General features: G+C 47.8%; 1 protein-coding gene across 1 annotated transcript in view; it reads right to left on the bottom strand.

The window, feature by feature from the left end:
* FAM161B (FAM161 centrosomal protein B) overlaps positions 1-23877 on the bottom strand; it is a 277968-nt gene that overhangs the window by 134734 nt on the left and 119357 nt on the right. The window contains 4 exon segments of the mRNA XM_030215409.1: positions 2099-2226; positions 18141-18247; positions 18250-18287; positions 18289-18460. Coding sequence (XP_030071269.1) covers positions 2099-2226; positions 18141-18247; positions 18250-18287; positions 18289-18460 — 445 coding nt within the window.

The following is a 23877-nucleotide window of genomic DNA, read 5'->3' as shown; positions in this document are numbered from 1 at the left end:
ACTGTTCCCTCGGATTTTTGCGACCCAAGTGCATGACCCTGCATTTTTTGGGGATTAAACTTTAGTTGCCAAATATCGGTCCATTCCTCCAGCTTCGCTAGGTCTTTCCTCATGTCATTCACACCCTCCAGGGTATACACCCTGTTGCAGTTACAATAGAAGCCTTATTGTCTCTCTTATCTTGCACTGTTGTGTTGTAAATCACTTTATGGTGAGTAAGGATGGGCAATATAATAAATAAAGAAACTGGCGGTCCCCAAGCGGGAGATGCAGCAATTACAACGCCAGATATTGCAATTTGTATGGGACGGCAAACATCCCCGGTTAGCGGGAAAGGTGATATGGGGAAAGATTGAAAGAGGGGGTAGAGCAATGCCTCGGCTTGAGTGGTATTATCAGGCTGCTCAGGTCAAGATGGTGCTGGAGTGGGAAGGGGGTAGGCTTAAGCCAAAAGGTCAAGTGGAACAATCGTACTTCCCACATAGGGGTTTAAAATCATTACTATGGACCACTGAGGGATTGGGGGGGGGGTGTTGGCGGGCGTGGCTAACCCATATCTTAGGCACATTTTGACTGTATGGGAGGAGTTTCGGAGGAAGTGGGGACAGGGAGATGGGGTCTCCACTAGGGCGGGGATAAGATGGGAGCCGAAGTTCGGGGCCGGGAAGGATAATCAGGTTTTTGTGCGATGGGATCACTTGGGCCTTTCGAGTTTTCGAGATGTGCTCCAAGGGGCCCAGATTAAGAGCTTTGAGGAATTGAGGTTACAATATGGACCCCCTGAAGGAGATCGTTTTTCTTACTTACAGATTAAGTATTTTATGGGAGCGATGGGATGGAGGGGGGGCAGCCCTCAGGATAAGGAGAGCGTGGAGAATTTATGGGGTATATTACGGAGGGTGCCTAGATCCATCTCGGTGCTATACAAATTTATGAGAGGCAGTGACCCTGCCCCCTTTCACTTCAAGGGAGCATGGGAATCAGACTTAAATTGCTGCTTCAATGATCAGGAATGGGAGAGGATATGTGGGGTGGTTCAAAAGGCCTCCACGTGCGCTCTAGTGCAAGAGAAAGCATATAAGGTGCTATCGAGGTGGTATTACACTCCTGAGAGAATTAGGGGTATGTACCCTAATGCTTCTGACCGGTGCTGGAGATGTGGTAAAGACAAGGGCTCATTTCTGCACATTTGGTGGTCCTGCCCCCGGTTGATACCGTTTTGGGAGGCAGTGATGAAAGCATTGGTAAGAATGTTTGGAGATTCCATGGTGTGCAGTCCACAGGTGTGCTTGCTGGGGATGTATAATGACAGTGACTCATGGGAATAGAGCAAAATGTTACGTTGGGGTCTGGCGGCAGCAAAATGCCTGATAGCTCGGAAGTGGCGAGTTACTGGCCCTCTTTCCGTGGGGGATTGGAAAGCAAAATTAGAACAACTTATAGCTATGGAACGCTTAATGGCATACTGTAGAGATGGGGAGCTACGGCGCAAGAGAGGATGGTCTCAACTGCAAGAATGGGTGGGGACAATCAAACTTTGATAGGAACGGGTGATAGTTGGGGAGGGGGAGGAAGGAAGGGAGGGAGGGAGGGGGTGGTAGGGAAGGGAAGAACGGAAGAGGAGGGCTAGAGGGGGAAGTGAGGCAATTACATGCTTGAACAAATTTAAGGGGGTAGGTCAGAGCTGAGGGTGTAGACCCTTGTTTATAGTGATTGGGAGTTGATAGTTCAATTTTCACCATAAGGGTGACTGGGTTGTTGTTTTGTTCTTTTCTGTTATATTATATGGATGTCCAATATTTTAGGTCAACTTGGCATTATCTGTACTGACTTGAATGTTGCAAGTTGCTTCATTAATAAAAATATTTAAAGTGAAAAAAAAAGAAAGAAAGAAACTGAAACAGGAGTAAAACAAAAAAAAAGGAAAAATTCTCTCAATATATTACACTGAGTACTTGTTCTTAAGCTGGTAAGGAGTACATCAAAAGGCAAGAGAAGGTTAAAAGAGAAATTAGATAAAGGCAGAAGTGAGGAGATAAATTGTATAGCAATAAAAGTTCTGCACTAAAGTATGCAGCTTGGTAGTGGTTGCACTCACTTTATAGCAGAATCTCTCCTTTTTGCACCATCTGTAATATACACTGGAAGCGTGTTAGGGGAGAGTGATGAGAAGCCAACCATAGAGTGACTTTTTCTCAATTTACACTTCATGGGTTGCTGAAAATTCTGCAAAAAAGGAAACAAGCAAATTTAAGCTTTTTTGCAAACATTTGAGAAAACACAGTTACTTATCTGTAGCAGTTGCTCTTCAAGGATAGCAGAATCGGAATCCAAGCACAGAGGTGGTATCATCCAATGGAGCCCACATGGGTTCTTTTCTCCAGCACTTTTTCTAGAAACTTTTGAGACAGTCTCACCGTGCATGTATGCCTCTTCCTACTATCACATGGGACCCCCTCAGAATACAATACCTTGTGGAGGAGAGAGGATTTTGGCATGACTTCTAAAGGTAAGTAATTGTATTTTCTCCAAGGAGAAGCAGGATAGATGAATCCTCACCAATGGGATTCCCTAGCTACAGGCTGCCTTCAGCAGAAAATGGAAAAATAGAAAGAGGTGGTACTTACAAACAAAACTGATTTTTTGTGTCAACAATGCCTTAAATCATAAACTTATAATACCTACCATCCCCCCTTTTTTCGAAGTCAGCCTGGAACTGAAAGTAATGAGGCAAGGGGTATATATAGCTAGATTCCATAGTAGTAAGTGACATAAGAACATAAGAGTACCCATACTGGGTCAGACCAGTGGTCCCATCTAGGCCCAGTATCCTGTTTCCCAAACAGTGGCCATGCCAGGTCAGAAGAACCTGGCAGAAACCCAAATAGTGGTAACACTCCATACTACAAATCTCAGGGCAAGCAGTTGCTTCCCATGTCTCTCTCAATAGCAGACTATGGACTTTGCCTCCAGGAATTTGTCCAAACCTTTTTTAAACCCAGATACACTAACCGCTGTTACCCACATCCCAGTGGCGTAGCCAAGGGTGAGCCCGGGTGGGCCCAGGCCCACCCAGTAGTAGCACACCTATGATGTGGCTGGCAGGGATCCCCAAGCCCCATCAGCCGAAAACTCCCAACAACTGTCCCTCCTGCGTACCTTGTAAATAGCAGATCTTCACCTGCAGCGAGCAGCCACTAATACATACTGCTCACACCAGTCCCACAGCTTTCCCTCTGATGTATTCTCGTCTATGCGGAAATAGGAAGTTGTATCAGAGGGAAGGGTGTGGGGCCAGCATGAGCAGTGTGTATTAGTTGCTGCTTGCTGCCGGTGAAAATCTGCTATTTAAAAGGTATGTGGGGGGGGGGGCGGGGGGAGAGAATGTATGACAGACCATATGGTATACAGGTGATAAACAGAGAGACCAAATCACTTGTGGGACAAAGTGGAGTTCTGCCCCACCATCTTGGGCCCCAGACCCACCCAATACTTGTGTGTCTGGCTACGCCCCTGCCACATCCTCTAGCAAGAGTTCCAGAGCTTAAGTATTCGTTGAGTGAAAAAAATAGTTCCTCCTATTTGTTTTAAAAGTATTTTCATGTAACTTCCTCGAGTGTCCCCTAGTCTTTGTACTTTTGGAACGAGTAAAAGATCGATTTACTTCTACTCGTTCTACACCACTAAGGATTTTGAAGACCTCATCATATCTCCCCTCATTCGTCTCTATTCCAAAGAAGAGCCCTAACCTTCTTACCCTTTCCTTATATGAGAAGAGTTCCATCCCGTTTATCATTTTGGTCACTCTTCTTTGAACCTTTTCTAATTCAGCTATATCTTTTTTGAGATACCACAACCAGAACTGAATGCAAAACTTAAGGTGAAGACTCACCATGGAGCGATACAAAGCCATTATAGTATTTTCAGTCTTATTCACCATCTCTTTCATAATAATTCCTAGCACCCTGTTTGCTTTTTTGGTCGCTGCTGCACAGTGTGCAGAAGATTTCAGTGTATTATCTACGACACCCAGATATTTTTCTTGAGCGCTGATCCCCAGGGTGCACTCTAGCATCAGGTATCTGTGATTCGGATTATTCTTTCCAATGTGCATCACTTTGCATCTGTCCACGGCAGATAAAAACTACTACTACTACTTAACATTTCCTAAAGCGCTACTAGGGTTACGCAGCGCTGTACAATTTAACATAGAAGGACAGTCCCTGCCTCAAAGAGCTTACAATCTAAAGGACAAATGTAGAGTCAGTCAAGTAGGGGCAGTCAAATTGGGGCAGTCTGATTTCCTGAAAGGTATAATATGGTCACGAACAAAATGAGTTCCTGATTAGACACAAAGACAGCAATTTTCTATATGTTTCACACAGGTTAGTACATGTTTACAGAGAACACAGGTAAGCACATGTTTACAGAGGTGAAGGCTTTCTATCTTCAATATACTTTTTACCTGCAGCAAAAAGATGCTGTGTTGAGCAAAGGGGCACTCAAGGAGTCAACAGAGGATTAGATCAAAGACTTGAATATATACACATAAAGCGAATGCTACATACCTGTAGAAGGTATTCTCCGAGGACAGCAGGCTGATTGTTCTCACTGATGGGTTGACGTCCTCGGCAGCCCCCTCCATCGGAAAGTTTACTAGCAAAGGCCTTTGCTAGTCCTCGCGCGCCCATGCGCACCCGCGCTGCGCGGCCGTCTTCCCGCCCGAAACCGGCTCAAGCCGGCCAGTCCAGTATGTAGCAAGACAATACACTTCAAGGGAAGACACAACTCCAAAGGGGAGGCGGGCGGGTTTGTGAGAACAATCAGCCTGCTGTCCTCGGAGAATACCTTCTACAGGTATGTAGCATTCGCTTTCTCCGAGGGACAAGCAGGCTGCTTGTTCTCACTGATGGGGTATCCCTAGCCCCCAGGCTCACTCAAAACAACAACCATGGTCAATTGGGCCTCGCAACGGCGAGGACATAACTGAGATGACCTAAAAAATTTACCAACTACTGAGAGTGCAGCCTGGAACAGAACAAACAGGGCCCTCGGGGGGTGAGTTGGATCCTAAAGCCCAAACAGGTTCTGAAGAACTGACTGCCCGAACCGACTGTCGCGTCGGGTATCCTGCTGCAGGCAGTAATGAGATGTGAATGTGTGGACAGATGACCACGTCGCAGCTTTGCAAATTTCTTCAATGGAGGCTGACTTCAAGTGGGCTACCGACGCAGCCATGGCTCTAACATTATGAGCCGTGACATGACCCTCAAGAGCCAGCCCCGCCTGGGCGTAAGTGAAGGAAATGCAATCTGCTAGCCAATTGGATATGGTGCGTTTCCCTACAGCCACTCCCCTCCTATTGGGATCAAAAGAAAACAAACAATTGGGCGGACTGTCTGTGGGGCTGTGTCCACTCCAGATAGAAGGCCAATGCTCTCTTGCAGTCCAATGTGTGCAGCTGACGTTCAGCAGGGCAGGAATGAGGACGGGGAAAAAATGTTGGCAAGACAATTGACTGGTTCAGATGGAAACTCCGACACGACCTTTGGCAAGAACTTAGGGTGAGTGCGGAGGACTACTCTGTTATGATGAAATTTGGTGTAAGGGGCCTGGGCTACCAGGGCCTGAAGCTCACTGACTCTACGAGCTGAAGTAACTGCCACCAAGAAAATGACCTTCCAGGTCAAGTACTTCAGATGGCAGGAATTCAGTGGCTCAAAAGGAGGTTTCATCAGCTGGGTGAGAACGACATTGAGATCCCATGACACTGTAGGAGGCTTGACAGGGGGCTTTGACAAAAGCAAACCTCTCATGAAGCGAACAACTAAAGGCTGTCCTGAGATCGGCTTACCTTCCACACGGTAATGGTATGCACTGATTGCACTAAGGTGAACCCTTACAGAGTTGGTCTTGAGACCAGACTCAGACAAGTTGCAGAAGGTATTCAAGCAGGGTCTGTGTAGGACAAGAGCGAGGATCTAGGGCCTTGCTGTCACACCAGACGGCAAACCTCCTCCAATGGAAGAAGTAACTTCTCTTAGTGGAGTCTTTCCTGGAAGCAAGCAAGATGCGGGAGGACCCCCTCTGACAGACCCAAAGAGGCAAAGTCTACGCCCTCAACATCCAGGCCGTGAGAGCCAGAGACTGGAGGTTGGGATGCAGAAGCGCCCCTTCGTCCTGTGTGATGAGGGTCGGAAAACACTCCAATCTCCACGGTTCCTCGGAGGATAACTCCAGAAGAAGGGGGAACCAGATCTGACGCGGCCCAAAAGGAGCAATCAGAATCATGGTGCCTCGGTCTTGCTTGAGTTTCAACAAAGTCTTCCCCACCAGAGGAATGGGAGGATAAGCATACAGCAAGGCCCTCCCCCCAATCCAGGAGGAAGGCATCCGATGCCAGTCTGCCGGGGGCCTGAAGCCTGGAACAGAACTGAGGGACTTTGTGGTTCACTCGAGATGCGAAGAGATCCACCAAGGGGGTGCCCCACGCTTGGAAGATCTGGCGCACCACTCTGGAGTTGAGCGACCACTCGTGAGGTTGCATAATCCGGCTCAGTCTGTCGGCCAGACTGTTGTTTACGCCTGCCAGATATGTGGCTTGGAGCACCATGCCGAGACGGCGAGCCCAGAGCCACATGCTGACGGCTTCCTGACACAGGGGGCGAGATCCGGTGCCCCCCTGCTTGTTGACGTAGTACATGGCAACCTGGTTGTCTGTCTGAATTTGGATAATTTGGTGGGACAGCCGATCTCTGAAAGCCTTCAGAGCGTTCCAGATCGCTCGTAACTCCAGAAGATTGATCTGCAGATCGCGTTCCTGGAGGGACCAGCTTCCTTGGGTGTGAAGCCCATCGACATGAGCTCCCCATCCCAGGAGAGACGCATCCGTGGTCAGCACTTTTTGCGGCTGAGGAATTTGGAAGGGACGTCCCAGAGTCAAATTGGAGCAAATCGTCCACCAATACAGGGATTGAGAAAACTCGTGGACAGGTGGATCACGTCCTCTAGACCCCCAGCGGCCTGATACCCACTGGGAGGCTAGGGTCCATTGAGAGATCTCATGTGAAGGCGGGCCATGGGAGTCACTATGAACAGTGGAGGCCATGTGGCCCAGCAATCTCAACATCTGCCGAGCTGTGATCTGCTGGGACGCATGCACCCGCGAGACGAGGGACAACAAGTTGTTGGCCCTCGTCTCTGGGAGATAGGCGCGAGCCGTCCGAGAATCCAGCAGGGCTCCTATGAATTCGAGTTTCTGTACTGGGAGAAGATGGGACTTTGGATAATTTATCACAAACCCCAGTAGCTCCAGGAGGCGAATAGTCATCTGCATGGACTGCAGGGCTCCTGCCTCGGATGTGTTCTTCACCAGCCAATCGTCGAGATATGGGAACACGTGCACCCCCAGCCTGCGAAGTGCCGCTGCTACCACAGCTAGGCACTTTGTGAACACCCTGGGCGCAAGAGGCGAGCCCAAAGGGTAGCACACAGTACTGGAAGTTGGCGTGTGCCCAACTGAAATCGCAGATACTGTCTGTGAGCTGGCAGTATCGGGATGTGAGTGTAGGCATCCTTCAAGTCCAGAGAGCATAGCCAATCGTTTTGCTGAATCATGGGGAGAAGGGTGCCCAGGGAAAGCATCCTGAACTTTTCTTTTACGAGATATTTGTTCAGGGCCCTTAGGTCTAGGATGGGACGCATCCCCCCTGTTTTTCTTTTCCACAAGGAAGTACCTGGAATAGAATCCCAGCCCTTCCTGCCCGGATGGCACGGGCTCGACCGCATTGGCGCTGAGAAGGGCGGAGAGTTTCCTCTGCAAGTACCTGCTTGTGCTGGAAGCTGAAAGACTGAGCTCCGGTGGGCAATTTGGAGGTTTTGAGGCCAAATTGAGGGTGTATCCTTGCCGGACTATTTGCAGAACCCACTGATCGGAGGTTATGAGAGGCCACCTTTGGTGAAAAGCTTTCAACCTCCCTCCGACTGGCAGGTCGCCCGACACTGACACCTTGGATGCCGGCTATGCTCTGCTGGAGCCAGTCAAAAGCTCGCCCCCTGCTTTTGCTGGGGAGCCGCGGGGCCTTGCTGAGGCGCACGCTGCTGACGATGAGCGAGCGCGCTGGGGCTTAGCCTGGGCCGCAGGCTGTCGGGAAGGAGGATTGTACCTACGCTTACCAGAAGCATAGGGACCAGTCTTCCTTCCCCCGAAAAATCTTCTACCTGTAGAGGTAGATGCTGAAGGCTGCCGGCGGGAGAACTTGTCGAATGCGGTGTCCCGCTGGTGGAGAGACTCTACCACCTGCTCGACTTTTTCCCCAAAAATGTTGTCCGCACGGCAAGGCGAGTCCGCAATCCGCTGCTGGAGTCTATTCTCCAGGTCGGCGGCACGCAGCCATGAGAGCCTGCGCATCACCACACCTTGAGCAGCGGCCCTGGACGCAACATCAAAAGTGTCATAAACTCCTCTGGCCAGGAATTTTCTGCACGCCTTCAGCTGCCTGACCACCTCCTGAAAAGGCTTGGCTTGCTCAGGGGGGAAGAGCATCAACCAAGCCCGCCAACTGCCGCACATTGTTCCGCATGTGTATGCTCGTGTAGAGCTGGTAAGACTGGATCTTGGCCACGAGCATAGAAGAATGGTAGGCCTTCCTCCCAAAGGAGTCTAAGGTTCTAGGGTCTTTGCCCGGGGGCGCCGAAGCATGCTCCCTAGAACTCTTAGCCTTCTTTAGGGCCAAATCCACAACTCCAGAGTCATGAGGCAACTGAGTGCGCATCAGCTCTGGGTCCCCATGGATCCGGTACTGGGACTCGGTCTTCTTGGGAATGTGGGGATTACTTAATGGCTTGGTCCAGTTCGCAAGCAATGTCTTTTTCAGGACATGATGCAAGGGAACAGTGGACGCTTCCTTAGGTGGAGAAGGATAGTCCAGGAGCTCAAACATTTCAGCCCTGGGCTCGTCCTCCACAACCACCGGGAAGGGGATGGCTGTAGACATTTCCCGGACAAAGGAAGCGAAAGACAGACTCTCAGGAGGAGAAAGCTGCCTTTCAGGAGAGGGAGTGGGATCAGAAGGAAGACCCTCAGACTCCTCGTCAGAGAAATATCTGGGGTCTTCTTCGTCCTCCCACGAGGCCTCACCCTCGGTGTCAGACACAAGTTCACGGACCTGTGTCTGCAACCTCGCCCGGCTCGACTCCGTGGAGCCACGTCCACGATGGGGGCGTCGAGAGGTAGACTCCCTCGCCCGCATCGGCGAAGCTCCCTCCGCCGACGTAGTCGGGGAGCCTTCCTGGGAGGTGGCCGCGGTCGGCACCGCACGCGGTACCGACGTCGGGGACCTCAACCTGGGCGATGGACCAGCCGGCGCCACGCTCGACGGTACCGGAGGCGCAAGCACCGCCGGTACCGGAGGGGTAGGGCGCAACAGCTCTCCCAGAATCTCTGGGAGAACGGCCCGGAGGCTCTCGTTCAGAGTGGCTGCAGAAAAAAGGCTGAGAGGTCGATGCAGGCGTCGACGTCAGAACCTGTTCCGGGCGAGGAGGCTGTTCCGGGCTGTCCAGAGTGGAGCGCATCGACACCTCCTGAACAGAGGGTGAGCGGTCCTCTCGGTGCCGATGCCTGCTGGGTGCCGAATCCCTCGGCGACCCAGAGCTCTCGGTGCCGACACGGGAGGAGACCGGTGTCGATGCTTCTTCGACTTCTTCCGAAGCATGTCACCGAGCTCCCCGGCACCGACGAGGAGGACGTGGAATCCATCCGTCGCTTCCTCGGGGCCGAGACCGAAGAGTGTCGATCCCAGGGGGGCTGTACCGCAGGAGCCCTCAGGGTAGGAGGAGACCCACCCGAAGGCTCACCGCCACCAGCAGGGGAATGGACAGCCCTCACCTGCACTCCTGACGATGCACCTCCGTCCGACGACATCAGCAGACGAAGTCTCGGTACCACCGCGTCGATGCAGTCGCCCGCGATGCAGAGGTCCGATGCCTCGATGCAGTCGATGGAGCGGCAGCCAAGGAAGATGGTCCGGACGCTGACGACGTCGATGCACTCGATGCCTCCGGTGCCGATGTTGACGAAGAGCCCGAGGAACAAAACATTCCACTGGGCTAATCTCGCTACCTGAGTCCGCCTTTGTAACAGGGAACACAGACTGCAGTTCTGAGGGCGGTACTGGGCCCCTAGACACTGAAGACACGCAGAGTGCCTATCAGTGAGCGAGATTACCCGGAGCGCACTGGGTGCACTTCTTGAAGCCGCTGGAAGGCTTCGATGTCATGGGCGGAAAAATCACGCCGGCGAAATCAAAAGCCGAAATGGCGAAAATTGAAGCACCAAAATTTAAAGGGAGAAAAATCTCGACCGAGGCCAAACTAGGCCTACCCCGACACGAAAGAAAACTTACGGGGCAAAAGCTGTGAAAAATACGGGAAGGGCAGAAAACCCGAAAGGGTCTTCCGGAACACTTCCGGAGCGCTTCCCGAACTTTTTTAAAGGAAAAACAAGGAAAAAACACGTCGAAAAGGACGCGCGAGGTCGACTCTCTGGGGCACGAACGGCGTAACACGACCGTACCGAGCGCGGACGAAAGAAGACTGGCCGGCTCGAGCCGGTTTCGGGCGGGAAGACGGCCGCGCATGCGCGGTGCGCATGGGCGCGCGAGGACTTTGCTAGTAAACTTTCCGATGGAGGGGGCTGCCGAGGACGTCAACCCATCAGTGAGAACAAGCAGCCTGCTTGTCCTCGGAGAAAAGCCTTTTTCCTTTGTTATTTTTGATAGATGTTTACATCAATGTGCTGTGCACGAAGTTTGGCTGAAAGGTAGTCCTTCCCCATGTCTAAACTTGTACAGCGCTGCATAACCCTGGCAGCGCTATAGAAATGCTAAGTAGTAATAGTAGTAGTAAAAAGGCTTTACAAGAATTAGTAGTTCCGAACATATGGACCTAGATCAGGAACTCTCAGCCCAGTGCTCGGGACACACCTGGTCAGTCTAGTTTTCTGGCCATCTCCAATGACCATGCATGAAATATATCTCCACGCACTGCCTTCATTATATGCAAATATATCTCATGCAGTCATTGCTTTGACTCTCCAGTAACCACTCATATTAATCATCAAAATACTACTACTACTTAATATTTCTAAAGCGCTACTAGGGTTACGCAGTGCTGTACAATTTAACATGGAAGGACAGTCCCTGCTCAAGGAGCTTACAATCTAAAAGACAGGTGTACAATCTAAAGACAAGTGTACAATCTAAAAGACAACTGAATGGTCCAACAGTCACGGTCATTATCAATTCAAGATTAAATCAGCAATGAACGTGATATTCAACAGAGCCTACAAAAGTCTACTACTACTACCATTTAGCATTTCTATAGCGCTACAAGGCATACGCAGCGCTGCACAAACATAGAAGACAGTCCCTGCTCAAAAGAGCTTACAATCATTCCTTAAACTACCCAAGTACACCTAAAACACCTATCACACGACCTACCTAACAATTCCTCTTTCAGTTGATAACACCCTCATCATCCCCGTCTCATTTGCCCGCAACCTCGGTGTCATCTTCGACTCTTCCCTCTCCTTCTCTGCGCATATCCAGCAGATATCACTTCTTCCTCTACAACATTAGCAAAATTCGCCCCTTCCTCTCTGAGCACACCACCCGAACTCTCATCCACTCTCTCATTACCTCTCGCCTTGACTACTGCAACCTACTCCTCACCGGCCTCCCACTTAGCCACCTATCCCCCCTTCAGTCCATCCAGAACTCTGCCGCACGTCTTATCTTCCGCCTTGACTGATATACTCATATCACCCCTCTCCTCAAGTCACTTCACTGGCTTCCGATCAGATACCGCATTCAGTTCAAGCTTCTCCTACTAACCTACAAATGCACTCGATCTGCAGCCCCTCCTTACCTCTCTACCCTCATCTCCCCTTACGTCCCTACCCGTAACCTCCGCTCTCAAGACAAATCCCTCCTTTCAGTACCCTTCTCCACCACCGCCAACTCTAGGCTCTGCCCTTTCTGCCTCGCCTCACCCCATGCTTGGAACAACTCCCTGAGCCCATACGCCAGGCCCCCTCCCTACCCATCTTCAAATCATTGCTCAAAGCCACCTCTTCAATGTCGCTTTCGGCACCTGATTCACAACACCTCTACTCAGGAAATCTAGACTACCCCAACTTCACATTTCGTCCTTTAGATTGTAAGCTCTTCTGAGCAGGGACCGTCCTTAGTTATTAATTTGTACAGCGCTGCGTAACCCTAGTAGCGCTCTAGAAATGTTAAGTAGTAGTAGTAGTAATTCCTCTTTCACCTCAGATTATGATTGACTGGTTTTTTTTTCTTTTTCTTTTCTAAATCATGTAACGACATTCTAATTTCCATACTCTGTAAGCCACATTGAGCCTGCAAAAAGGTGGGAAAATGTGGGGTACAAATACAATAAATAAATAAAAAAATAAATATACTTGATCATGGTCTCTCTTTGGTGTTTCTGGGACATAGACCATAGAAGTCTGCCCAGCTCTGTCCTTATGTTCCAACTACTGGCGATGCTGTCAAATCCCACTCCAGCCTATCTGGATCGGTCTTGTCATTTCCGGGACAGACTGTAAAAGTCTGCCTGGCACTATCCTCACGTCGAAGCTCTTTCCAGCCCATCCTAAACCGGATTGCTATAGAGGGACTTAGTCGATACAGCCTGGAGTTGCCATCTAAGCCCACTTGACATTCAAAACACATATGCAACTCTTTAAATTTTGTTTTTTATACCATTCATTTTCTAAATTAGAAATCCTGTGTGTTCATCCCACGCCTTTTTGAATTCCGCCATAGTTTTTTTTCCACCACCTCCCTCGGGAGGGTATTCCACGCATCCACCAACCTCTGTGTAGACATTACTCCTAAGTTTACCACCCTGCAACCTCAATATTTCCCTTCTCTGGAAAATATTTGTTTCTATATTAATACCTTTCAAGTATTTAAACATCTATATCATATATCCCTGTCCCTCCTCTCCTCTACACTTTGAATGGGCTGTGTTGGCATTGCCATGCGGCTTAGTAAACTAGGTGGCATTACATTACATTACATCTAATATTTATATGGTTGTAACTTACCAGTTGGAGAGGACTAGGAAAGGATAGCTCCTGCGCTGAGGTTATGTCCGGGTCGTTGGAGAACAGGTGCTGAGAGAAAGGCATTCTTTAGAGTAGCAAAAGCTTGGTGAGCTTCTGGTAGCCAGTTGTCGACATCAACTCCCTTCCTAGTAAGAGCTGTGAGGGGAGCTGCCAGTAGTGACTAATGGGAAATGAATTGGCGGTAGTAATTTGTGAAGCCAAGAAATCATTGTAGGGTTCGTAACCTGCAAGGTTGAGGCCATTCTCAGATGGCTTGGAGCTTCTCCAGATCCATCTATAGTCCGGAGGTGGAGATAAGATATCCCAAAAAGGGAATGATCTGCTGGTGAAGGGAGCATTTTTCCAATTTAGCATAGAGTCTGTTGTCCCTTAGGCGTTGGAGGACAGTATGTACATGCGAGGGGTGCTCTGCTTCCGAAGATGAGACTATCGTCTAGATATACGATTACCATAGTGTAAAGCAGGTCTCTAAAAATATCATTTACCAAATGTTGGAAGACAGCGGGCGCATTACAGAGTCTACCGTCGTGTATAGTGAATGCAGTCTTCCACTCATCTCCTTTGATTCATACTAGGTTATAGCACCCCCCCCCCCCCTACCGAAGGTCTAACCTGGAAAAAATGGTAGCCCATTGCAGACGGTCAAAAAATTCAGCAAAGAGTAGGAGGGAATATTGATTTTCAATTGTGATGTTGTTGAGCCCTCAATAATCAATGCAGGGCCATAGTTCTCTGTCTTTTTTGTTGACAAAGAAGAAACCGGCCCCAGCCGGTGAAGTAGAAGATCGAATTAAACCTTTCCTGAGGTTCTCCTGAATATATTGACTCATAGCTTGTTGATTCAAGTCAGGACAGTGTGTAAACTCTTCCCCGTAGGAGTACCCTCCTGGGGATAAGTTCAATGGCACAATCAAAGGATCTATGTGGAGGAGTGTCTCCGCTTCTTTAACAGCAGACTGCTGTGCTTCCGTAACAGCAGACTGGATGGACCATACAGGTCTTTTTTCTGATGACATTTACTATGTTACTATCAGGTTCATTTTCGAAAGAGAAAGACGTCCATCTTTCATAAGTACCGCCATACTGGGAAAAGACCAAGGGTCCATCAAGCCCAGCATCCTGTCTCTGACAGCGGCCAATCCAGGCTTCAAGAACCCGACATAAATTGGAAGATGGGCGTCCTCAAAGAGAAGTTCAAATCGGCATAATCAAAACCCGATTTCGGACATCTTCAACTGCAGTCCGTCACAAGGATGTCCAAATTTCAAGGGGGCATGTCAGAGGCGTAGTGAAGGCGGGACTTAGGTGTGCCTAACACTTGGAAGTCTTTGACCCATAATCAAAAAAAGCAAGGACGTCCCTGACGAACACCTGGACATTTTCACCCGGACGTGTTTTTTTTTTACGAATAAGGCACAAAAAGGTGCCCAAAATGACCAGGTGACCACCGGGCGGAATCAGGAATGACCTCCTATTACTCCCCCAGTGGTCCTAACCCCCCTCCGCCCTCAAAAACATCTTTAAAAATATTTCATGCCAGCCTCAGATGTCATACTCAGGTCCATGACAGCGCATGCAGGTCCCTGGAGCAGTTTTAGTGGGTACTGCAGTGCACTACTACTACTTAACATTTCTAGAGCGCTACTAGGGTTACGCAGCGCTGTACAATTTAGCAAAGGCGGCCAGTCCCTGCTCAAAGGAGCTTACAATCTAAAGGACGAAATGTCAAGTTGGGGCAGTCTAGATTTCCCTAATAGAGGTAGGTGGTTAGGTGCTGGAGGCGACATTCAAGACACTTCAGACAGGCGGACCCAGGCCCATACCCCCCCCCCCCCACCTGTTACATTTGTAGAGGAAACAGCGAGCTCTGCAAAACCCACCACAAACCCACTGTACCCATATATAGGTGCCCCCCTTTACCCATAAGGGCTATGGTAGTGGTGTACAGTTGTGGGTAGTGTGTTTTGGGGGGGCTCAGCACACATGGTAAGGGAGCTATATTCCTGGGAGCAATTTATGAAGTCCCACTGCAGTGCCCCCTAGGGTGCCCGGTTGGTGTCCTGGCATGTCAGGGGGGACCAGTGCACTACAAATGCAGGCTCCTCCCACATCCAAATGGCTTGCATTTGGACGTTTTTGACATGGACGTCTTTGGTTTCAAAAATCACCAAAAGTCAGAAACGTCAAGATGTAAGGACGTCCAAATCTAGGGATTTGGACGCCTCTGATGGTATTTTCTAAATGAAAGATGGACGTCCATCTTTTTTCAAAATACGGGTTTCCCTGCCCCTGGATTTTGACCAGGGGCGTATCTGGAATCCGGCGGTAGGGGGGGCCAGAGCCAGAGAGGGGGGCACATTTTTGCCTCCCCCCCCCCCCCCCGCCGCCTCTCTCCACCCACTCCCCGCCGTCAACCCTCCCCCGCTGCTTACTTTGCTGGCGGGGTCTGACCCGCAATCTCCATATTTCGGCTTCCTCCGTGGCCATGTGCTTCCAGGAAGTAACGCTGCAGCGCTGATTCGTTGAATCCAGTTCGGCGTCTGACGTGGGACGTCAGACGCCGAACTGGATTCACGAATCAGCGCTGCAGCGTTACTTCCTGGAAGCACATGGCCACGGAGGAAGCCGAAATATGGAGATTGCGGGTCGGACCCCGCCAGCAAAAGTAAGCAGCGGGGGGAGGGTTGACGGCGGGGAGGGGGGCCAGGGCGAAATCTGCGGGGGCCCAGGCCCCTGTGGCCCCACGCAGATACGCCCCTGATTTTGACGTTTTGCAAAGACGTCCAAATCGCAACTTGGACGTTTCTTTCAAAAATGCAGCCTCTATGTCTCTACCTTCTTCACTGGGAGGCTGTTCTCTGTACTTACTCCCTTCCTAAGGCTACTCCTCAGGATCATTTCCACACCCCACTTGTTTGTAACACTGAATTTCACCCACTGAACTATATCACTGCTTTGAATTTTTCAGCCAAATGCATGATCTTGATTTTTTTTTCCAGCTGCCAGACTACAGCCTTTTCCTAAAAATTTGAGATCTATCAACCTTTCCACACCTTGCGGGGTGTCCAACACATACCTTTTAAGATCCTAAATCAAGCAGAATTTAGGGACACAAATTTAGGAAAATAAGAACATAAGCATTGCCACACTGGGACAGACCAAAGGTCAATCAAAGCTCAGTATCCTGTTTCCAACAGTGGCCAATCATGGTCACAAGTACCCTGGCAAAAACCCCAGAACAGTAAAACAGATTTTATGCCTGCTATTCCTAGAAATACGAACTGTATTTCTCAAGCCCATCTTAATAATGGCTTATGGACTTTTCTTTTAGGAAATGAACCAAACCTCTTTTAAACCCTGCTAGTCTAACTGCTTTCAGCTTTACTGCCATCACCACACCTAAACTAAACTTGCCAATTTCTGAAAATTTAAAATCCTTGGAGTCACAATCGACCCGCCACCTTACACTTGAGACTCACGCGAACAACACAACAAAAAGATGTTCTTCTGCATGTGGAAGCTGAAAAGAATAAAACCATTCTTTCCAAGATCTGTCTTCCGCAACCTAGTACAATCACTCGTACTAAGCCATCTGGATTACTGCACACTCATTATACGCAGGCTGCAAAGAACAAATAAAGAGAAAACTTCAGACAGCCCAGAATACAGCAGCCAGACTCATCTTCGGAAAACCAAAATACGAAAGCGCAGCACCATTACGTGAGAAACTACACTGGCTCCCACTCAGGGAACGTGTCACCTTTAAAGTATGCACGTTAGTGCACAAAATCATTCACGGTGAAGCCCCTGCATATCAGTGGCGTAGCCACAGGTGGGCCTGGGTGGGCCAGGGCCCACCCACATAGGGCTCAGGCCCACCCCAACAGTAGTATACATTTAGCGGTAGCTGGTGGGGAACCCAATCTCTACCAGCTGAAGACTTCCCTGATGGTAACGAACATACTGCTCTCCACGATACTGGCACCTATGCATGCTCAGTTTTCAGCGCATGTCTGCGGCAGACTGCCAAGGTAGAGAGAAGCATTTTTCTACCAGCTGAGATATTTTTTTGGTGCGGTGGAGAACACTTGGTGCCCACCCACTTCTTGCTAGGCCCACCCAAAATCTGCTGTCTGGCTCGCCCCTGCTGCATATATGTCTGACTTGGTAGACTTGCCACCCAGAAATGCCAAAAAATCATCCAGAACCTTCCTCAACCTCCACTTCCCAAAATGCAAAGGCTAAAGTATAAAGCACTACATGCATCAACCTTCACCTACAAGAGCACGCAACTTTGGAACGCACTGCCACGCGGCCTGAGAGCGGTCTATGAGTTGACAGACTTCCGCAAACGATTAAAGACCCTCTCTCTTCGAAAAAACATACCGCAAGGATTAAAACATATAAACCCCATATACATCATAATAATGCCTCAAGAATTACCTCACGTACTCCACGTCCCCGTACTCTCTCCCACTCAACAATCTACCCACAGATAAAAACTCTCTACCCATCACTCTCTTGCTACTATTCGACCACCGTAGTAATTCCCCAACGACATATCCTATAGTTTCTACGCCCCAAAGTGACCGATATAACTCTGTCTTCCTTAACTATTCACAATGTAACCATAATCGTAATGTAACAACACTGTATTTCCATTATTTACAATGTATTGTAAGCCACACTGAGCCCGCAAATAGGTGGGAAATGTGGGATACAAATGCAACTAAATAAATAAATAAATAAATTGTCTGGTAACAAATTCTAGAGTTTAATTACACTTTTCTAACTTAGCAGCAAAAATTGAGAGCTCAGGTTTTTCTGTTTTTGTCTTTTTTTTATATCAAACCCACAGTAAATAAAGAAAATCTAGATACATGATAAGAACAAGAAACTGAATTATTTTGCATTACACTTGAAATCTGATGGTGATTTTGCAAAGGTAAAATATATTAAAGGAATAGGCATGCTGCGGCAGTCTCACCTTTTGCCTCTCATTATTCTTTTTCTGCCGGAAGTGAAGGTTAGATGTATTTAGGCAGAATGGTTTATTCCGAGTTGCTTCTTTGATTTCATGTTTCATCATTGCCTTCTCTGAAATGTCCAATAAAGTATTTCATAATCAGGTACTCTCGGTTGATCTGGGATGAAACTGAAATCTCTTGCAGGAAGCCCATTTTTCTTGCTTGGATTTGCGCTATAGGAGTCTTTTTGTTCCCCTACAAATGTTAATTGGAGCAGAAGATTTTTGTAGCAGATCCCTGGCTCTCATCTGAACATAAACTTTCCTGTATAGTTCAGCCTCTGAGAAATATACAGATAAGAATAAAGGATCAAATGCATTAGCACAAATTTATTACAATTCAATAACACCGATAAAATCTATGGGGTTGAAATTCAGTTGATTTGCCTGGTGGTTTCTGGAAGTAAACTGGACAGAGTTGGGTTAATATTCAATCAGGGCAGTCTTTTTTTTTTAATCAGGATATTCAGCAATATCTGGACAGTGGCATTATCTGGATAACAGCGATATTCAGTCCACTATCCAGATAAAGTGAGGACAGCCTTTGTGCTGTCCTAGCTTTATCCAGATAGCGATTGAATACTGTTGCTAACCAGAAAATGTCAGGGACTGCCTTAGTTCTGCCCACAGACTACCCTGGGGCTCTCCGGATAGCACTGGGGCAGTCTGCAATGATTTTCAGTGGCACTAGTGCTGCTGATCATCAAGGGAAGGCCCTGGGTCAGCGGCACTTATCTGATTGTTTCCATTCAGCTTCCTAGGAAGAGGGCAAGGGATGTGGTGCCAATATTCCTCACTTTCCAGCTACGTAGAGTCTGGCCACAAAAGAGATTTGTTTAACTTTGATCAACTTGTAATTCATCTTGAACTTCTATATGCTAAAGTGAGCCATAAATTATCATGCTTAAATTAAATTAAAACTTAACTAGCTAAATCCAGTGCTGCTGATTTAACCAATGTCTCTGAATATCCAGTTAAAGAAAGATAGATCGATAGATAAGGTGGTGCTGAATATTGGAGTCTACATAAATGGCTCCCATAATCAGCACTGAGTTCAATTTGCCACTTCACACCAACACCAGACCTTCCCTTCCCTGGCATCATCTTGACTTCTCTCTCTCTCACTTCTCTCCATCTCCCCTACCAGCAAGAAGAATCAGCTGCCATCTGAAGTCAAAAATATGCAGAGTTCTGTGCTCTCAAGACTTCTTGGCACCATGTGATGCAACCTTCAAATAACATGTGTTGCTCACTGACTCCTCCTGCGGGACATTAGACAAATCAAGACTGTCCCTGATACTGGTGGCTGTAACTGCTGCTGACTTTTCTCTGACAAAAATTTTGGAGCAGACCAATTGGAAAGCTCTGCTCAAAATTGCTCATCCAGAGTGCCCAACCTGACTTTCTCAGATTTACAACCTTTTCCCGTCTCTCAGAGATCCTCTGTGTTTGCAATATGCTTTCTTAAATTCTGAAAATTTAAGGGCACCAACATGCTCAAACGCAGCTTAAAATGGTGTACTGTGCTCTGGTTTCCTGCGGTCACCTCCAAATCAGCTCACGCTAACCATGTACTAAAACCTTATTTTATGTTTGGAGGGGGTGCGTCTGAGGGCAGAGAGTGGGAATTCCTTTTTCTGAGAAGTTCCGAGAAAAGAGAACATTTCTCTGGTAAGTGAATGTTATTTTGCTTTGTGCTTTGGGAACTTAAAGATTGGGGTTTAAAGGAGGAATTGTAGGTTAGGGTTAGGCAAAATAAAAATATAAAAAGCAAATTTTTTTTTATTTATAATTTTTAATACATTACATCCAAGTGATAACACTTGTAAAGAAATACAGATAAGCATAATTGCTGCAGAAAAGTACAACCAAAATTCGTATATATCTTCTTTAGACCACAAATTTATGGGGAAGGGAGGTTATTCAATATTCCAGGAGAAAGAAAACTTAAGGTATAGTTTAAACATGTTTATAGCCTTTACACGCCATCCAGAATTCTAATTAACTCAACCCAATATTAGATACTTAAGTTACAGAAAGTTTCTTTGAATCTACAAATGTTTTCATATGCTTAGGATTGAAGAAGATGTATTTAAGCCCTAGGTACTTTACATAAAAAGCAAATTTTATCAACTAATCTCCATAGTCTTTTCCACTTAGTTTTAAAAACTCTGTGCCACAGCATTAACTGATAGAATCTAGCAGGCACTGCAGGATCTAGTTTAGTCTTCCCGCCCACCCCTAGGACAACTCTTCATTTATAGTCGGTTATTGTAATTAGGGTAACAAGCAAGGAGTGCTCTTACAGAGTATTAAATACATTTCATTACCATCTAAGCAGGAGACACTAAATAAATCATACAATGTACGTGAAGGGGCATAATAGCGCCAATCTCCATGGGCGTCTATCTCCGAGAATGGGTATGTGAAGGGGTGGGACAAACCGTATTTTCGAAAAAAAATGGGCGTCCATCTTTTTTCCGATAATACGGTTTGTGCCAGCCAAATGCATCGGATTTGTGCGGACTTGAGCTGGGCGGTATCATTTTTCAGCGTTAATGGAAACCAAAGGCGCCCAGCTCAAAAACAACCAAATCCAAGGCATTGGGTTGTGGGAGGGGCCAGGATTCGTAGTGCACTGGTCCCCCTGACATGCCAGGACACCCTAGGGGGCACTCGTAAAAAGTAAAATAAAAAATTAAAATACCTCCCAAGTCCATAGCTCCCTTCCCTTGGGTGCTGAGCCCCCCCAAAGCCCACTCCCCACACCATTACCATAGCACTTATGGCTGAAGGGGGGCACCTAGATGTGGGTACAGTGGGTTTTGGGGGTGGTTTGGAGCGCTCCCATTTACCACCACAAGTGTAACAGGTGTGGGGGGGGGGTGGGCCTGGGTCCACCCGCCTGAAGTCCACTGCACCCACTAACAACTGCTCCAGGGACCTGCATACTGCTGTGATGGAGCTGGGTATGGCATTTGAGGCTGGCATACAGGCTGGAAAAAAAAAGTTTTTAGAGTTGTTTTTTTGGGTGGGAGGGGGTTAGTGACCACTGGGGGAGTCAGGGGTGGTCATCTGGTCATTTAGGGCACTTTACTGGGACTTGTTCATGAAAAAAAGGATCCAAAAAAGTGACCCAAATTCGTGCTAAAAATGCCTTTCCTTTTTTCGATTATCGGCCGAGGACGCCCATCTCTCCTCGGCCGATAAACACGCCCAAGTCCCGCCTTCACCACATCTGCGACACGCCTCCATCAACTTTGGCCGTTTCCACAACAGATTGCAGTTGAAGACGCCCAAAATTGGCTTTCGATTATACCGATTTGGACGCCCACGGGAGGAAGACGCCCATCTCCCGATTTGGGTCGAAAAATGGGCGTCTTTCTCTTTCGAAAATAAGCTGGTATATAAACTAAAAGACACTTTATATTAGGCTAATATCCTTAATACTATAGCAAGTTTTAAATTATTGAAAAACTCAAAAACACTAAGATGGGGGTCAGTAGTCCAGCAGTGAGAGGGGTGCTATCCAGTCTTTTGCATTGAGTGTCACATCTATGATTATATCCCAGTTGGTGAGATGTCATATGTGTGTGCCCGATGCAAAGAGCTCCTAGCTCTCAGAGAATGTGTCCATTCTCTTGAGGCTAGAGTAGCAGACTTGGTGGAGCTGAGGGAGACAGAGAGGTACATAGAGGAGACCTACAGGGATGTTGTAGAGAAGTCCCACCTCCAGTCTGGTAGCCCCTGTGCTACCTTGGAGGAGGGAGGTCTCCTAGAAGGAGAGCATCACCCTGTTGAAGTAGGAAGTACTCCTGTAGCCAGGACCTGCCCACCAGGGGATGTACTATCCTCTCGCACTGAGGATATGTCTCCAAGTGCAGCCCAGGAGGGAAGGGTTAGGACAGCTGTTGTAGTTGGTGATTCGATCATTAGGCATATAGATAGCTGGGTGGCTGGTGGACGTGAGGATCGCCTGGTGACTTGCCTACCTGGTGCGAAGGTGGCGGACTTCATATGTCACCTAGATAGGATTTTAGATAGTGCTGGGGAGGAGTTGGCTGTCTTGGTACATGGTGGGTACTAATGACATAGGAAAATGTGGGAGTGAGGTTCTGGAAGCCAAGTTTAGACTCTTAAGTGGAAAGCTCAAATCCAGAACCTCTACGGTAGCAGTTTCTGAAATGCTACCCGTTCCACACGCACAGGGCCCAAGAGACAGGCAGAGCTCCAGAGTCTCAATGCTTGGATGAGATGATGGTGCAGGGAGGAGGGTTTTAGATTTGTTAGGAACTGGGCAATATTCTGAGGAAGGGGGAGCCTATTCCAAAAGGATGGGCTCCACCTTAACCAGGGTGAGACCAGGCTGCTGGCATCAGCATTTAAAAAGGAGATAGAGGAGCTTTTAAACCAGAAACGGGGGGAATGCCAACAGTCGCTCAAAAGCGCATGGTTCGGGATAAGGTATCTTTCAAAGATATCGCCAAAACAGGGAAGATAGGGTATCCTGATAGTGAGGTTGCAAAAAAGACCATAGTAGATCAGGTGTCCTTAAATAAAAATCAGACAAAAGATTGCAAATTAATACTGTCAAGTACTAAGCATGATGTAAACAGGAACAACAAACAGTTTGAAATGTCTATATGCGAATGCCAGGAGCCTAAGAAATAAGATGGGAGAGTTTATTTATTTACTAGTAAAAAAAGGCCCGTTTCTGACACAAATGAAACGGGCGCTAGCAAGGTTTTCCTCAGAGTGTGTATGTTTGAGAGAGAGTGTGTGTGAGAGATGGAGTGTGTGTGTCAGAGAGAGAATGAGAGAGAGACAGAGTGTGTTTGTGTGTGTGAGAGAGAGAGTGTGTGAGAGACAGATAGAGTGTGATAGGGAGTGTGTCAGAGAAAGAGAGTGTATGTGAGAGACAGTGAATGAGTGAGTGTGAGCCCCCACCCCCCCCTATCTTGTCTGTTGTGTCAGGGGTGGTTTGGGAGGGCGGCAGTCTCAGTTGTTTTTTGTCCTTTCTTTTTCTTAGCTTTTATTTTCCATTAACGTTCAATGAAGCTGCCTGGGCCCGCACTGCTGTTGCTTGGGCTCTCTGGATGACGTCATCCGAGGCTTCAGTCCCAGGCACAGCCAATCAGAATGGAGGCACGAGCCCAGGCAGCTTCATGGAATGTTCATGGTGCAAATTATTATATTAGATTTGTTACATTTGCATCCCACATTTTCCCACCTATTTGTAGGCTCAATGTGGCTTACATAGTGCCGGAGTGGCATTTGCAGACTCCGGTGTAAACAAATACAAAGTGATGTTGTGGTAAGATAAAGTTCATGTGGCACAGCCACATTTGGGAATCATACAACGGAAGTGTTATGTTATGTCCTTTACATATTTATTACTAGTGTGTTGTAGAAATCGGCATTTATGTTGGGTTGGTAGGGTATGCCTTTTTAAACAGGTTAGTTTTTAGTGATTTCCGGAAGTTTAGGTGGTCGTACGTAGTTTTCAAGGCTTTTGGTAATGCGTTCCACAGCTGTGTGCCTATGTAGGAGAAATTGGATGCGTAGGTAGATTTGTATTTGAGTCCTTTGCAGCTGGGTAGTGCAGATTTAGGTACGTTCGTGTTGATCCAGATGTTAGAATATATTGCACTAAATGAAAAATTAGATATAATAGACATCTCTGAGACCTGGTGGAAGG

This window comes from Microcaecilia unicolor, chromosome 9 (assembly GCF_901765095.1).
Source record: "Microcaecilia unicolor chromosome 9, aMicUni1.1, whole genome shotgun sequence".
NCBI lineage: Eukaryota > Metazoa > Chordata > Amphibia > Gymnophiona > Siphonopidae > Microcaecilia > Microcaecilia unicolor.
The sequence above is the reverse complement of the archived record's forward strand: the minus strand, read 5'-3'. Positions and strand labels throughout refer to the sequence as shown.